This window comes from Zonotrichia leucophrys, chromosome 2 (assembly GCF_028769735.1).
Source record: "Zonotrichia leucophrys gambelii isolate GWCS_2022_RI chromosome 2, RI_Zleu_2.0, whole genome shotgun sequence".
NCBI classification, from domain to species: Eukaryota; Metazoa; Chordata; class Aves; order Passeriformes; family Passerellidae; genus Zonotrichia; species Zonotrichia leucophrys.
Window position 1 is genome coordinate 24153322 of NC_088171.1, and position 15908 is coordinate 24169229.

The 15908-nt window shown below is 35.7% G+C and overlaps 1 protein-coding gene across 4 annotated transcripts in view; it reads left to right on the forward strand.

Annotated features, from left to right (window-relative positions):
- AKAP9 (A-kinase anchoring protein 9) overlaps positions 1 to 15908 on the forward strand; it is a 106260-nt gene that overhangs the window by 17194 nt on the left and 73158 nt on the right. For all 4 annotated transcript variants that reach the window (XM_064704280.1, XM_064704281.1, XM_064704283.1 and 1 more), the window contains one exon: positions 8394 to 8648. In XM_064704280.1, coding sequence (XP_064560350.1) covers positions 8394 to 8648 — 255 coding nt within the window. The remainder of the gene's footprint in view (positions 1 to 8393; positions 8649 to 15908) is intronic.

The window sequence follows — 15908 nt, forward strand, 5'->3', positions numbered from 1 at the left end:
CTGGCAAAAGTATAGACAATGCCTTTGGAGACAGCGCCCAACTGGTGACTCTCATCACTTAATGTAGGGAAAATGAGGGTTGCTTGTATGTCGGCACCTTGAGCCTGGTTGGCCAAAGATCCTAATGTTTCAGGCTTCAAATATGGATGACCTGTGGTTTTTCTAGAAAGCAGCACGAAACAAGCTTCTGTTGGCCTCTCATTTTTGTCACTAACAGCTTGTCTCAGTCCAGTTATTTTCTCTTGGCTTTGTGGGCATTCGGTACTAATGTGGGTCAGATGATTTTTTGACCTTCAATATCACCAGAGGGAGGCAGCATTTAATATGAGAAGAGTAAAATGACAAAGTAGTTAGGATCAGTATATAAATCATTTAAGTAGAAGCCGTTTAGTTAAAGACCCGTTGAGCAACTTTTTTAGAAGTTAATTTAAGGCATTGCTTTTGTTGAAGCAGTCCAGCATTGAAATGTGCTTGGTATACTTGTGTCAGTCATTGTAACCTGACTTAGAGTGAATTTTCATATACTTAACTTCCATTCTGTGTCCAGAAAGTAACCCAGCTGTAATGAACTTAGCTGGTCCTAGATCTGTTCCTATTTAAACTCTTGGGACAGGGAAGAGCAGACCAGATCAGAACCGCACTAATTCTGAGGCTTTCCAGCTCACAGTGCCATCTGGCGGGGTTCATTCCAGTTCAGCGCCCTTGGTAATTAGCACTGCCAGCAGTACTCTTAACTTGATAAAGACTGGCTAAAAAGAATTGCCTGAGGTGCCGTTTCTCTCATTATCCTGGGCTGTCCTTCAAGATACCATAGCTATCTATAATTGTAAATTCTGGTAGTCCCATTGGTTTTCTTCAGAGAACTCCAAAGGAATGGCTGTCTCTGAAGCTGAAAGACTCTCAGGCTGTTATTTAGGAAGACACTAGGATTTCTTCTTTGGAAATTTTCTTATTCTTATTATCATCAACTAGTACTCATGAGCCACTTAAGTTTCCATAAGGGGAGACATTCTGAGGTCCTGTTCAAGCTATTTGGGAAATCCTGGCTGTGAGTGCAACATAAAAATCAGTAGATTGAAAATTCTTCATTTCTGGGTGATTATTTCTTGTTCATTCAGCCTAATGTTACCCGTTTTGTAAACTCAGCATCTGTTGAATAGAACAAATAACCTAAAGCTCTGTTTGGCTCAACAGATAAGCAGATTGAAACTTGCAAAGAACATTAATTCTTTACTTACAGGTTGGCTTTTCAGCAATGTGGCATAATATGTTTAAAGTATTTGCAGGTTGCTTGCTCGTTTATCTTCTTTTAGTGGGTTTTTATCTCAGGATTTAAAAAGAGTTGTGATACTCTCTTATTTGTTGATTAGCAGAATACAATCAGTAGACTTCACTAGAAAGACATCTGTTTATTCTCTGTGTTGGCAATTTTTCATTCATCTTACTTTCAGTATCCTTTGCTTAGTATAGACATCAGGAACCCAGAAGAAGCAGGCACTAAAAACTTGCCTATACTTCAGGAGTCAGTGTTTTGCCAAGACAACCGTTAGTGCTTAGATCTTCTGAGAATATGACAAAAGTGACAAAGTGACACTTTCTTCTCTAATGCCAGTTAACTGTTCAGCATCTCTTCAGGGGACAGACTAGCTTTTACAAAACTTGATAGCCTAACAGCAGATGAGTTTTAAACAGCTCAAGTGAGATTTACTGCCTAAATCTCAGTGTTGCTGTCTCCATGACTCTCTCGTGGGTGAAAGAGAGATTATGGCAGATATTTTTTCAGTTGTCCAGGGTAAAGTGGGATGGATAAGCTTAAACCACAGCAAATGTCCAACTTTTAAACGATGCCAAAATTTCAAATTCAGGTTGGCTTTTTTAGTTGGTCACTATTGATTTGCAGGACACCCCAGTCAAGGATTCTTTGGACGTATATGTGCTTAGTAAATGATCAAAACAAATTCTACCAATGGGCTCTGCTTTTTGTTCTTTTTGTGTTACTGAAATCTTCTGTAGGAATAATTACTTACCTGTGGTCAAAGGGAGGAGTCTCTTGCCCTAACATTACTAGGGCAGGTGATTCTTAAATTAGTCCTTCACCTTTTAAGACAGGTGGCTGTCTGTCTCAGTCTACATATTTTAGTTTCACTTTCACTCTCAGTAATCTTTCAGAGTTTATGTGTTATTATCATTCAGTGCTAGGGATTAGGAGCAATATCATTAGAAAAGCCTGAGCCTTTCTATCACAGGACTGGTTATGATCTCTCATGAGTTTCATGAGATATCCAAGTGTTACTGTGTACTTGCAGCCACAGTCTGTCTGGGTCTGGGATATATCATAGTTGCCACTTACACAATACAGTTTGCCACAATGCATGTTATACATTCAGGTGCAGCTTAAAGTGGATTTTGTAGCATTTGTTCTATATGCAGAATAACTACACCTTTCTGATGCAAATTTGTGTTTTTACATTGGTGGGAAGTTTCAAGCAACATCTGACAAAAAATTCTATTTCACTTTTTCTAACCCTCATTATGCTCAGTTGCAGATACTGTTCCTGTGGAGACTTTCAGTCTGCTAAATAAAAAATTTAAAATATGCTTTCTATACTTAAATAAGGTGTTGGCATTGAAGCACTGAAGCCAGGATTTGTTTGTTGGGCTTTTTCTGCTGTATTGTGAGGCAGCCATAACAAATGGTATTATTGTTATCAAATTCTGTTCTACAAAACGGGATTGCCTGGGGGGTTTTCAGCCATACCATAAGTATTTAATCACCAAACTGATGTTTTAGTCATTTACTGTGGTAGGCATTGAGAGCCATTTCAAAGTTTAATGGTTTGTTTTTCTTGGTTGCTGCCAAGTCATGCTGCTTGCTCTGGGGTAGCTTGCTAGGTTAGCTCTTCAGCAGAGCTACACACCACCCCTGTCAGTCCCCAGCTGCTCTGTGATGTGGAATAATTCCATCCTGGGTGCAGGACGTGAGGTTTATTTTTATTAACTCACATGCAGTTCTTGTTGGCTTCAGCTTCCAGCACGTTGAGGTCTCACTGTATGGTGGTTCTTCCTTCTGCTATATCTGGCTTTCCACCATGTTGTGATCCATGAACTTCCTTAAGATGTATTCAGTTTTATCATCCAAATTATCTATAAAAAATATTACAGGGCTAGTTAATGTCTTTCAGGCATTAACTACTGTTTTTAGCTAGAGACCAGAAGATTCAGAAGTTCTTGTCTTCTTACATTGGATGAGTGATCTAAATATGACCTGGGCCAGCACAGAACATTTCTCATTGGACACCAGACTGTTTGAGAACTTCTGACAAAGAACAAGTCCCTGTCTGTGAGGACTTACTAATCTGAAGTTTAAGCAGTGTCTGAAACATCTTTTGAAGTTATAGTAGTTGAGAAATGCAAAATCATGATGTGAATCTCCATTCATGCTCTTTTTGTACTGTGTAAAAATAAAAAAGTGTAATTACTTGCTTGTAGCAGCTTGTCTGAGGTTCCTTTTTGTTGTCAGTCTTTAAGTTTGTGACTCATCCTTTTATACTTTTTCTTTGAATGAATATAAACAAAGAAATAGGGGTTTGTACTTGAGAAGCTGTGAGAGATGAACAGATCTTTCTCTTTCTGTGGCTGTGAAATGGAAATGAGTTTGATTTTAGAAAGTTGAAGTTTGGATCTAACAGTGTTTGTTTACAGGTACATGAAGTGTGACTGTACAGCTGTACTTGTACAGGATGTGCTATGAATTTCTTCACAATTAGAAGTCATTTCTTTCAGTAAACTGCAGCAAATATGTTTTATACTATTTCCTAGCATTCTTCCTTGGAAGCACTGAGCACTTTCAATTTCTGTTGACTGTAATATCTCTGAAAATGAGGCTGTCCAGATCTCTTACCTTATCTGAGAATGTTAAGGATTAACAAGCATTCATAAAGCAACATCCAGTTTTAAATGGTGCAGAATGTGTTTCTGTTCTAAAAAGTATTTTATGCATGTGAACTAAAAATATAGCTTTTGATGCTTTACAAATATAGCTCATTGCTTTTCAGGGATATTTTTCAGTATTGTCTTCTACTGGTGTATAGGCAGTGATTAAATGTTGCAGCTTTTGTTCAGACTTTTAAAAAAGTGCTTAAGAGATTAAGTTTCACATTATGTTGGAGCCAAATTTTGTTTTACCATGGACTTTTACTCTAGAAATAATTCAGTCAGACCATATTTGAAACTAATCAATGGGCAGCGTTACCCAGCAATCCAGATTGCTGGTGCAAGTGCCAGAGGTCAGAATCTGCTGAAAGTAGCTGAATAAATAAATAATGCTGCTGTTGTAATTATAGCAGTACATTAACTGTCATAACTTACATGATTTACACAAGTAATCCCCTTCACTCTGCAAGTTAGTTCCCTTCTGTCCCAAGGGTAAGTATTTAGTTCCTAACAGCGATTGATTCTTCTCTGCATTTCTGATTTTCTGCCAGTTGGAGCATACTGGCATTTAAAAGTGAAAATAATGTTGTACCAGGATGTTGGTAATTTTGGTGCAGTCTGTGATGTGGGAATTGGTGCTCTAGTATATTGATTTGGGATTAATTAGTAGGAAGTTATAATTAGAACTGGATGAATGCATATATCATCTAAATACCTAAGTTCTTCTATTCAATTATTCTTTTGCTGCGGGAAATTGTTTTGAAAAGTATACCTACTGTCAGTCTGCATGCTGCTCTCTTGTGACTACAAGAGAATGAAAAAACACTGGTGACTCTCAGTATTTTTCTGTTTATAAGAAACAACATCTTGTGACAGAATTTATTGCTAATATCCATTTTCCAAACTGGTGTAAAGCTGAGTCGCTGTTGTAAATGACACTTCTGAAAATCTGGAAATTACCAAGTAATTCTTCCTGCACAATTTTATTGTCCCTTTTTATGCATTAAAAGGAAAGAAACATATTTTCTTTCTTGGTTCATTGTACGCTGGAGATTTGATAGGAATATTTCAGACAATAATTTTTTTTTTCTAAATGCTATGAAGTGAACATGCCTGTTTCCAACAGTTTTGGGGTTTTGCCCAGAAGCAGGACTTGAAAAAACCTGTGAGCTGGGAATTGCAAGTTGTTCGTTTATTTAGTTGCAAAAGCTGAGAGTCAAGGAGCGAAATAGATTGTTCTTTACTGCTGAAAAATACAGATGAAATTTTTAACAGAATTCAGTACTGCTTGCAGGATCCAAGCAAGATCTTACCTGCATGATGGGACAAGCTGGAGGCAATGTCCTGACAGGTCAATAGTGTTAAAAATGCTCTGGATTGGTTTTCATATGTGCTAGAAATGTGTTAAGTGGATCATGGCTGACTGTGTTCCCGATGCTTTCCCAGGATAAGGTGCTCATTCTCTGTTGGCTCTCAGAGAGCCTGTTCTAAATGTCCTTCAGCTTCTGTTTCCTTGCATCCTTCCTCCTCCATGAGTACCTCCCGCGTTTACATTCTTGGCTCTTGCTTGCAAGTTTTGTAACTCAGCAGAGACTTGACATTGAATTGTTTCAAAACTGCAGATTCAGAACTGATGGAAGCAGCATTAAGTTCTCCATAGGCTTAGTTGTGGCATAATTAAGCTGGTGTGTCTGGAAGACAGGATAAGGCACTGTATCAGAGTGTATTTGTTTCACATTTTGTTCACACCAGTACAATCTATTTTTCTAGAAATACAAAATCTGGAGGTATTTTTAATTAGTATTGGAAGTATTTTTAATTTTAGAACTTCTTTTAGTTCTAAAGAATTTGTTTTCCTTGGCTCCCATGACTGCTGTGGACTTTTCCCTGCTTGTCATTGGAACAATGATAGATCCTCGACTGTAGTTCACGAGAAGGAATTTGGTATCTAAGACTCCCTTGTTTTGATATGAGCATCACAAAATGTGTTTGGTCAGCAGTTGCTTTTTGCTGTGGTGCTTCTCTTATTTCTAGCTTTTAAAATTTGATTAAAAATATGAATTTAAAGTCATATTGCATTAGTAGCTGGACAGTTCTTTGTGTACCTGAATGTGTGGGGTTAAAAGTGCTATGATTTGTTCATGCATCCGTCACTACTAGTGCAGTTATTTCCAAAGTCTTAGATCCTCAAGTGGAATTTGTCAGTTGAGAACTTGTGTAATACAAGAATGTAACATTTTCATGTTCACAAGTGTTTAGCTTTCATATGTGCTCTTCTTTATCAGTGTTTAAACAGAAAAAAAGCAGGATCTGCTTATAACTGCCATAGTAGGTTTTAATCTGTTAATTCTGAAGAAGTGAAAGTCGACAAGTTTGAAAGGAGGGAAATCTGCCATGCCCAGATGCTTCAGTTGAAATATGCAAAATACTTGAAGAGAGACAAGGAGTGATTCATTTGTCCTTGAGCTACACATCTAATTTTGTAGACAAATAAAGACTGTAAAGCTGCTTTTAAAAAGCCAACTTAACTTTCCATTACAGAAGATTTCAATTAAGTTGGGGAAGAGAGTTCTTGACCAGTGGCACTATATGTTGTTTATTACTTAGAAATAAAACATTAAAAAAGCAAAATCTTTCTGTAGATACACTTGAAGTCAGGTTGTTTGCTTTCTATCATTGAAACATTTGAACAAATTCTGCTTTTCTTTTGGACAAACTGAAAGTATTTTATTGAGATAAACTTACAGTTTTGGAGGAGAATGTAGTAATATCCTAAGCGAACAACTGAAATCTTTTCCCTTCCTATTTTTGAGAAACCAAATCATTTTGAGAAACTTAATCTCTCTTTAGTTGGGTTTAGGGGTGGTTGATTGGCCCTTTTGGGGGTTTTTTTCTCTTAAACTTTGAAGTAGAAGGACACCTTTCTTTTCTTGTTTAGAATTTTTGAATTTACTGGATTTTTTTTAAATAACAAAAGATACATATTTTAAAAATAGAAAAAAATCACAAAGTTGAACTAATTAGAAAAGTAGTAGGGAGGAGGTAAGTATTAAGTACTTAGGTGAGCATATTTGGCTCAGCACATGTTCAGGTCCTTCTCCTCTAAACAGAGCAGAAGCCATATGCCAAGCTGTCGTCCTAAGAAAGGAGAGGAGGCTGAAGAAACCCACAAAGAAATACAAATGAAAGGACAAAAGCATAAACCAGCCACATGTCAGAGCTGATCTCTCAGTGGTGCATTTAGACTGGGGCTTCTCAGCTCTCTTGGGGCCAGTGAGAGCTAGAAAGCCCTTCAGGTGGCATCTTCCACTGTAACCAAACAGTGACTGGGAACAGGGATCCGTGTGTCCTGTTCACTTTGGATGTTCCTGAAGAAGTTGAATGGAAGCCTGGCTTTCTCGACTGGTGAATATCACAAGCAAATGCTGTCTTTTCTATATTTGTTTTCTTACAATTGCAGCATGTTTATTAAAAAAAACATGGTATTTGAGTATTAGTTGATGTTGAAAGTTTAAAGTTTTAGGGTCTTTATTTGTGTGCTGGAGCTTCATGTATGAAATGTAGTATATAATGTTGGATGCTTCAATTGGAAAGTAATGATTCTTGTTTTCAGATTTTATTGATAGGATCTTTTTAGTTTTGAATTTTAATTGGTAAACCCGAATGTGCTTGTTTTACTTATTTGAACAAAACTTCTGTTCTTGTTAAGAAAAAAAAAATAAATGGATTTTCTTGTGTAAACCACTGTAAAGTGATTAAAAGTGATAAGCTCTTCAAAAGGCAGTGTCTTACTGTATTTGAATAGCTTATATACTAATTGGTTTTTAAACTGTGTGCCTGGCTCACCTGTGACTTTTTGTTCATCAGCATGTTTTGCTACAAGGTAGTGTGTCTTGTAATCTGCTCACTTTCTGGTTTTAGAGTATTCCCTCAATAAGTATTTTGCCACTTTGCTATTTCTTTGTGTTTTCAGTAACTGTGTTATAGCAAACTTTTTTAAAAGCTTCATATGATACTTGCTTTAAGAGAAGTTTGCTTTTATCTGTCCCTGAAATAAAAATTAAAAGGAATTTCTGTAAATTATTTTAATGTTCCTATGAAATTGAAAAATGAGATGAGGTTATTTCATTGTGTTTGTCCTTTATAATGACATTTGTACCTTTACCTTTGAATGTCTTGATTTTTAGGTATCAGTCTATGGAACAGTAACTTTCGAGTATGAAACTGAAAAGGAATTAATTAACTGGGTGTTGGTTTACATTTAAGATTTTGTCAAAGCAAAGTATCTAAATGGAAAAATAATCTGGGTCTGTCTCACATATGCAATACTAACTTCCACCGTGTTTTCATTAGTGATTAATTGGAAGCTTTCTGTAGAATAGTGGGTAAGGCTTTGTAGAGGATGTCATTAGTAATAAAGAGGAAAACTCACCTTTAACAAGATTTTGTCTTCTCTACAGCTTGCCCAATTTAGGCAGCGGAAGGCACAAACTGATGGTCAAAATGGATCAAAGAAGCAGAAAAAGAAGAAGAAAACAGCAAACATCAAAGATGAAGAATCAATACAAGATGGGATTGAAAGTGATCGATCTCGAAGTGATGAAATATCCACAAGCAGCAGTCGAAGGGGAGGAGCTGCTACTGCTGACTTTGCTATTATCAGGACTTTGCATAGTGGAGAAATTATCAAACACACCCCAGCTTACACCATTGAGGTAAGTTTGTCTCAGGCAACAGTCACTTTTGGGGTGAGTGGGCATAAAATAATCCATTCATTTTGAGAGTGGAAATAAAGGAATTGGATGAGATTTTGCACACTATTTCCCTTCTTCTTCTGTCTGACTTAGTATGTCCAGAGAAGACACTTTCTACTTGTCTACTGGCATAATTTTTTATTGTAGTCAGTTCCCTGTAGGGTATGGAAAGTGTGTTCGTATTGCTATACTCCTTAAATATGCATAAATTAATTTTTGTTTTATTAGAAGTTGTGGATTGAAGTGGATATTTGGTTTCTGCACTTATGTCTACACCAAAATGTGAAACTAAAATAAACATCTTTCTTGTATTCATGATGGAATTTGAGTCACTCTGGTTAATGAGGACAAAGAATGAATTTAGAAATCACTACTGAGATCTGAGTGGCTTAAGAGATTGGAGAACAGTTACTCTACTTTTACTACTTAATGAAATATAATTCTGGTTACCGTTGGCTGAAAGTACTTGCTCTGGGAAGTTTGGAAGATGCTGTGTGACATACAGTGGCAGTCCAGTTAAGTTCTAAGTGGACAAGAATTCATGTAATGTCATTACAGATAGAAGGGACAAGAAAGGCTGATATTATTTACAAAATAACTTCCTCCATTTTTGAAACCAGTGCTTCTGCAATTACATGAGTGACATTCTGAGGAGGCATCTCAATGCAAAATCCCACCTCTGTGCAGATGAATAGAGTAATTTTTGATGTGGTACAGATAAATGCTCTGCATTTTGACTTGCCAGTCCTGTGCTGGGATAGTCCATTTGTAACAATTTTGGCTCCATTATTGAATTTCCAGCAACTGAGGACTAACTGAGAAATTACACTTTTTGAAATGTTTTTGCATTTTTGTTAACAAAACCCCCAAACTTACCATGATGGAGAGGCAGATGGACTAAATCATACATGCAAATGAAAACTTGTAAAGTAATTGATCAATTTATTTTACAGTTTTAAGCCTATAATACACTAGATTATATATATCAGTAATATATATATATATCAATACACTAGACATTTTGAACCTTGTAGTTATGTGCCTTTAATATGTAGCTTTTAATTCTTAGAAAGCTCATGTTAGGATTTCAAAACTGTAGTAACTCAATAGAACTGTCTCTTCAACTCAGATTTTCCTGGAGGAGGTAAGAAATTTGATAGCAAAATAACTATTTTCTTAGATCAAGGTATGACTTCTTTGCCTTCTAGAAAAAGGGAAAGATATATTTTATTGAATGAATCAGATTATATACAGCTAATGAGAGAAGACTGCTAGGGAAGAGAGGTGTTTAGAATCACTTAAATTGTTGTTTTAATGGTGTAATAGTTTGCATAAATAGGACAACTGTATGAAGTTATTTCCTTGATCAAATGTATTTTGAAGTTGCAGATGGACTCTGCTAATGTATTTCCTTTGTTAGAATAAGTATCTCTAGTACAGTGGGAGAAACAGGGTAAAGTACAGAGTCATAGAATAACTTGGGTTAAAAGGGGCCTTTGAGGTTGTCTGGTCTGATCCTGTGCTCAGAGTGGGTCTAATTAGATCAGGTTGGTCCTAGTGGCCTGTGTTGGCCTCTAAATGCATACAGTGCAAGACAGAGATGATTTTAGAACTGGAAAAATATCTGCATTTCAGTTGCTAAAGAATGTGTGTATGATATATCTTAAGATGGGGTATGATTTTTCTGAGGTCTGTTTTACTTCCAAAGCAACTTGTCTTTTGTTTAAGTAAATAAATATGGAGATGCATTGGGGTTTCTGGTTTGCTGATGGAGGTGGTTTGTTTCTTTTTTAAAATGTAGCTTTCAAAGACTAAGCATTAGAATCACGTGAATCTGTAACTTGACTCTCTTGAGTTATTTCGTGACTTTTATACCAGTATTCATTTCCACAAAAAAGAAAAAACACCCTCCTCCCAATTGGGAGATCATTTTTCTTTGTTAAATGTGGTCTGTAGCTTCCTTACTCATATTACTTAAATAAATAATTGGTATTTTGTAGTTGGAAGGTGATGGCTAAAGTCTTTGCAATATTAATAGAAGGGGAAAAACTCTGAAAGTGTTTCAGTGAATCTCATAATTTACTGGTTTTAGTTTTACAAGTGCGGTGATTTTGGACCCAGAGCCTGTATTACAGTAATTGGATTGGAGCTTGCTGAGTTGAAATGGCAGCCACTGTAATAGGCAGTTTCAGGCTAATCTCTGCCATGGAGAATTACAGCTTTGAGCTGTTTGCTTTTTCACCCAAAATTAAGTCGATGGAGGTTGCTGTGTCAGAAGAGTGAGACAGGATTACTGGAAGCATTATCCAGGATCATTTTCTAGCTAAACTTTGATTCTACTTATTTATTTCATCTTTTACTGGAACTGATATTTAGAATTGTTCTTTCTGTACCACAAAATACAGACTCAGAACATCTGACTATACTGCCTGTCTATCTAAAACTCTTGGCTGGGCTTCTCTGTGGTAGTTTTGTGGGTAGAAGTTTATCTCCCTGCAGTTCTTCTAATATGATTTTAAGTCCCCAGGGGAATTAGCATGTCCAAATACAAGTAAAAAAGGGTTCTCTTACTCAATGTGAATATCAGAAAGTGAGAGATACTCCTCTGAGAGCTTATTTCCCTTGTGAAGGCAGAAGAGTTTCTTTTCAGAAAGGACAAAAGTGTTTAGAGTACAAAGAGGTTTTTTTTGCAGTCATCCAATTCCTTTTTTTTTCCTTCTGTGTTCCTAAGGGTGCGTTCCTCTATCCCCCTGTGTTCTCTTCAGTTGCAGAAACTAATTGGAAGAGCTCTGGAAGAACTATCATTGTTTAGCCATTACATTTTACGTTCCATCTGAACTCATTTGTAATCTCTAAGGTTTCCATCCACTGTTGGAGGAACAATTTACAAGATTTCTTAGAGAAGTGCTAATTGGTATTTATATTTATTGGGTCTCTTGTTTCATGAATGCTTTTTGTCTTTTTTTTTCACAAAGAGAATATTTTTTGTCTTTATTCTGTTGCACCCTGATATCTTTAGATGTTGACATCCATAGTGTCCCTTAGGTATTGACATTCATAGTGTCCTTTTCTATATAGAAGTAAAAATAACCTAGACCACATAATAAAATGAGCCGGAATCAATTAAAATCTTAGGTTTAGGATTGCTTCTTTTTGTGACTTCTGTAGCTAAAAATGGAAGAAAACAAAAGTCACTTCTAAGGTAGATAATTGTTGAGATCACCTTTTCTGGGAAGTCTTGAAAGGATGGATTGGAGCACGCTGCTTTGCAAGAATGTCTTAATGCCAGAAAAGCAAACGAAATTAATTAACCTGTGTCACAGTAAAATTGTCCTTGAGTTACCTGGGTAGTAAAAGCTATTATACAAAGCTTCTTAGAAAAGAAAAGTTCAAAGTTCTGTGATGAAAAATACCTGCTAATTGACTAAAGTTGGATTAGTAACTCGTCTTTTGGTTTTTAAACGTCCTTTTGGTAATAGTTTTAGAATAGCTTAACTGTTAACAGTTAACAGTTAACAGTTGTAAAGTGGTAAAGTTAACAGTTGTAAAGTGGTAAAGCTCCATGTTCTTGTTTCATTTCTCTAAGGTATTCCAGTTTTTAGTGTCTGAGATTTTGACAGACAAGGATCAGCAAGTGATTAAGAAGAAGACTCTGGGTAGGATTCTTGAGAACTGATGAAGAAAAGTGAGAGAAATCAGAAAGTATGTAAGCAATATGGAGAAACAGTGAGGATGCCTCAGTGAGAAAAGGCATAAGTGGTGAATGTGGTAAGACATTCCTGTGATGGAAGCATGAAAGCAAAGAGCATCTAAGGACTTTGACTAGAAAAGAGCTATTCTGGAATGTACAGCAAGGTGGAGGAATTGGAAAAAAATATGGATAAATAAAATGTAGCAAAATTAGACCAGTCTCTTCAGATAATACACCATCCATTGGAACACGTTTTGAAATTGAAGAATGGAGAAAAGCAAACGTTTGGAAATATTCTGTTCAGTAGTAAAGGCAGTGCCGCAAGAGAAGGTAGGAAATTCTCAGCAGCATATGGTTCTGATTGAAGCCAGTCATTCTTTCTATTCACCATCTGGCCAGAAAATTACCAGGATAACTTGTCAATTTTATTTGATTCATAAGACAACCTCTGGTATTACGCCTTCCTTTATCTCTAGAAATACTCATAAAATACTCATATATAATAGATTTACTGGCACAGAAATTAGCTGTATTGGAGAATGGTCTCTGCAATTACAGGGTATTTCACTTTAGATTAAACATTTATAAAGCCATGTTACCAAAGAATAGAAACCTAATTGAATGCGTAGGTTACCACTGTTGATGGTGTTTTCTGATACCATCAGAGGTTTACACACTGCAGAGTTCAGTACCTCGCTGCAGGTTATATCAGTTTTGGCAGCAGTTTATCTCCACTAAAATGCACTCAGTTTCAATTTGATCATAGTAAATTGGTTTAGATCATAAATTACTAGAGAATTTGAGTTGAATGGTTTTTGATATTAGGAGCTAAGGAAGACGTGATAAGGCAATATAAAAGAATAGCCCTTCATATTTAGAATGTTCTACAAGTATTAAAGGCCCATAAAGTTCAGGATTACCTAAAGAGAAGGTTTTATGCCTGGGATATTCTGTTTGCATTCTCTTTGCCTCACTTCTAGTCATGGTCTCCTTAATTAGACTTATTTGTGATCCTCTATGAATCGCTGTAAACCCATCTGAAAATGACCAAGTCAAAATAACTTGGTCCATAATTAATCCATCCTTTTCTTACATTTTTGTTACAGTTACGTTTTTGTGACAGTTTTCACTGAAGTCATAAAAAAAGTCAGCAGTTTCCTTCAGATAGAATTCTGTTCCATCAATAGTCAGTCTATGCCTTCATCCATTGCAATTCAAGTAGTTTAGAACCAACTGTATATTGGTTCTTGCAAAATGTTTTATTGTCACCTATGGAAATTTTCCAAAGAAATATGGAAATCACTTTGCAGTTTTTGTGGCCAGTTTTGTATATGAGTTCTTTTGTGAATCCTGGGGTATTGTTGGATGCCCAGTGTCCAAGAACATGACTTGTGAGCAGTGCTTAACTGCATACAGAAACAAGTTACTCTAAAATGGGCCTACTGTATTCCACAGGCCGATACTCTTTTTTTTTTTTTTTTTGTATCATTTTGTAGTATTTCCTCTGAAGTACATAGACAGAACTTTTAAAAATTTTCTGAATACTGTTATCATTAAAGGTACCATCTGCAGAATTTATGGAGATAGTTGTCTGTAAAGAATCTTTAAGATGTCTCTTCATTGTATTTTAGCAATCAACTACATTGTCAGTGAAGAAAATACTAAATAAGGTGTTAAGTATTTTGCCAGAAGAGAGTGTTTGCAGCAAGAAAATACTGTGGGACACAGTTAACAGAATATGTGCAAAACAACTGTGAGGGTGTAGCAAACACCTGTTTCAAATTCCATGGAGCATTGAGACCTGATTAATAGCCTTCTTGGCGTTGTCCTGTTGAAGTGTGTAGTAAGAATTTTTTGAAATTATTTCCAATGAGACTGGACCCCTGTGGCTCAAATGAGCTATGTAAAACCTAATTACTTTTGTTCACCAAAGAAGAATTGAAGGATACAGAGCAGGTAGCTTGATTATGGAAGGAACTGTTTTTGAAGTAAAGTTGGTCAGGTCTTAGGAAGTAACATAGATGCTTGGAGGGCAAGATGACTGCCTGTAAAATGTTGACTGTTTGTAATGTTATAGATTCTGATAGCAAAAGAATATCATGAAGTCTTGCAGTCTGGGGTGTAATGCATGAGCTCATAGGATTTAATTCTCTTTAACTGGTTTTTAGCAGGGTTTGGATGATCCCATTAGAAAAGGAGACAGTGCGTTTATCTGGAGTTCATTTGGCCATCTTTCTGTCCTTAAAATTATAGAATCCTTTGGCAAAATGACTTGGTTTTAACGTGCAAATAACTATCTAGATGCAGGACTGAAGTTGGCAGTTTGGAAAGATTACTTGTGCTGCTAACATTGTACACCTAAACTGATGGAACACTATGTGGTTTTGATGATTTTGTAAAAAAATGTTTTAGTTTTTTTTTTTTTAATTTTAGATTGGTATTCAGAAAGGACCAGCAATGTATTAACTTTTTAAAAAATATCATATCTGGCCAAATTGCCATAACAAAACAAGAGAATTATTTTCAAAAATCAGCTTCCTATGAGAATTAATATTTTCTCACTCCAGCCTAAGCTTCAACCTACAAATTATTTCCCTTTTTCTATAATTATCTACTAGGTTTATCTGTCTGTAGTTTATGTGAGGATGTACAAATTCATTTTTCATCTCCGTTATGAACAAGAGGCTGTTTTTATAATTTAAAAAGGAATTTTTACAAGGAAAAACTGTGGGACTAGTTGTTCCTGTTTTTTGTATGTTGGAGAAGTGCCTATATTTCATGCTGTATGTAAATATTTCTTGAAGAGTTCTTAGATCTAGCTATATATGTACACATTTCTAGTAACTCTTCTGAGCTTCTCTAGGAATGCTTCTAATAATTCTTTGTGAAAACTCCTGAACTGAAACAAACCATGAAAAATTCAAAGAAGATAACAACCATATTTGTTATCCCTGTTACAAAAAGAATAACGTGGTTTTCTCTGATTTTATTTCTTCCAGAGGATTTTGTCCTAGACCAAGGACATAGACTACAAACAAGATGTAATTTTTTTTGGATGAATGTATATATACACAAATATTGATATAAATATAAATAATATGAACAAAATATATTTGTGTGAAAATGAAATATTTTAAAGTACTAATTTTGTATTTCATAGCAGAAACACTTGTCACCATAGAGTTTTAAAACATAATTTTGATTTTTGTTTCAGTTCATGTCTTATTTTTGAGGTGGACCTGTTCTTATTTTTTAAAACTATATGCACTGTATGAATTTTAACTTCCAAATATATATTTTAAGGCAATATTGTGCACTCTGTATGTGAAACAATACCCTTTGTTTACGTTAATTACATTCTGGACCTGCATATTGGATTCAAAATATGTAGAATCTATGTTGTTAGGCTTGTGAAAACTGCAGAACTTCAGGAGGTCTGAGTGGTCAATTACATTGAAAAAACCAAAACTAAACACCCTGGACCTTCCAAATTTTACCTATGTCTTCTGATGCAAAACATACCGTGTTCC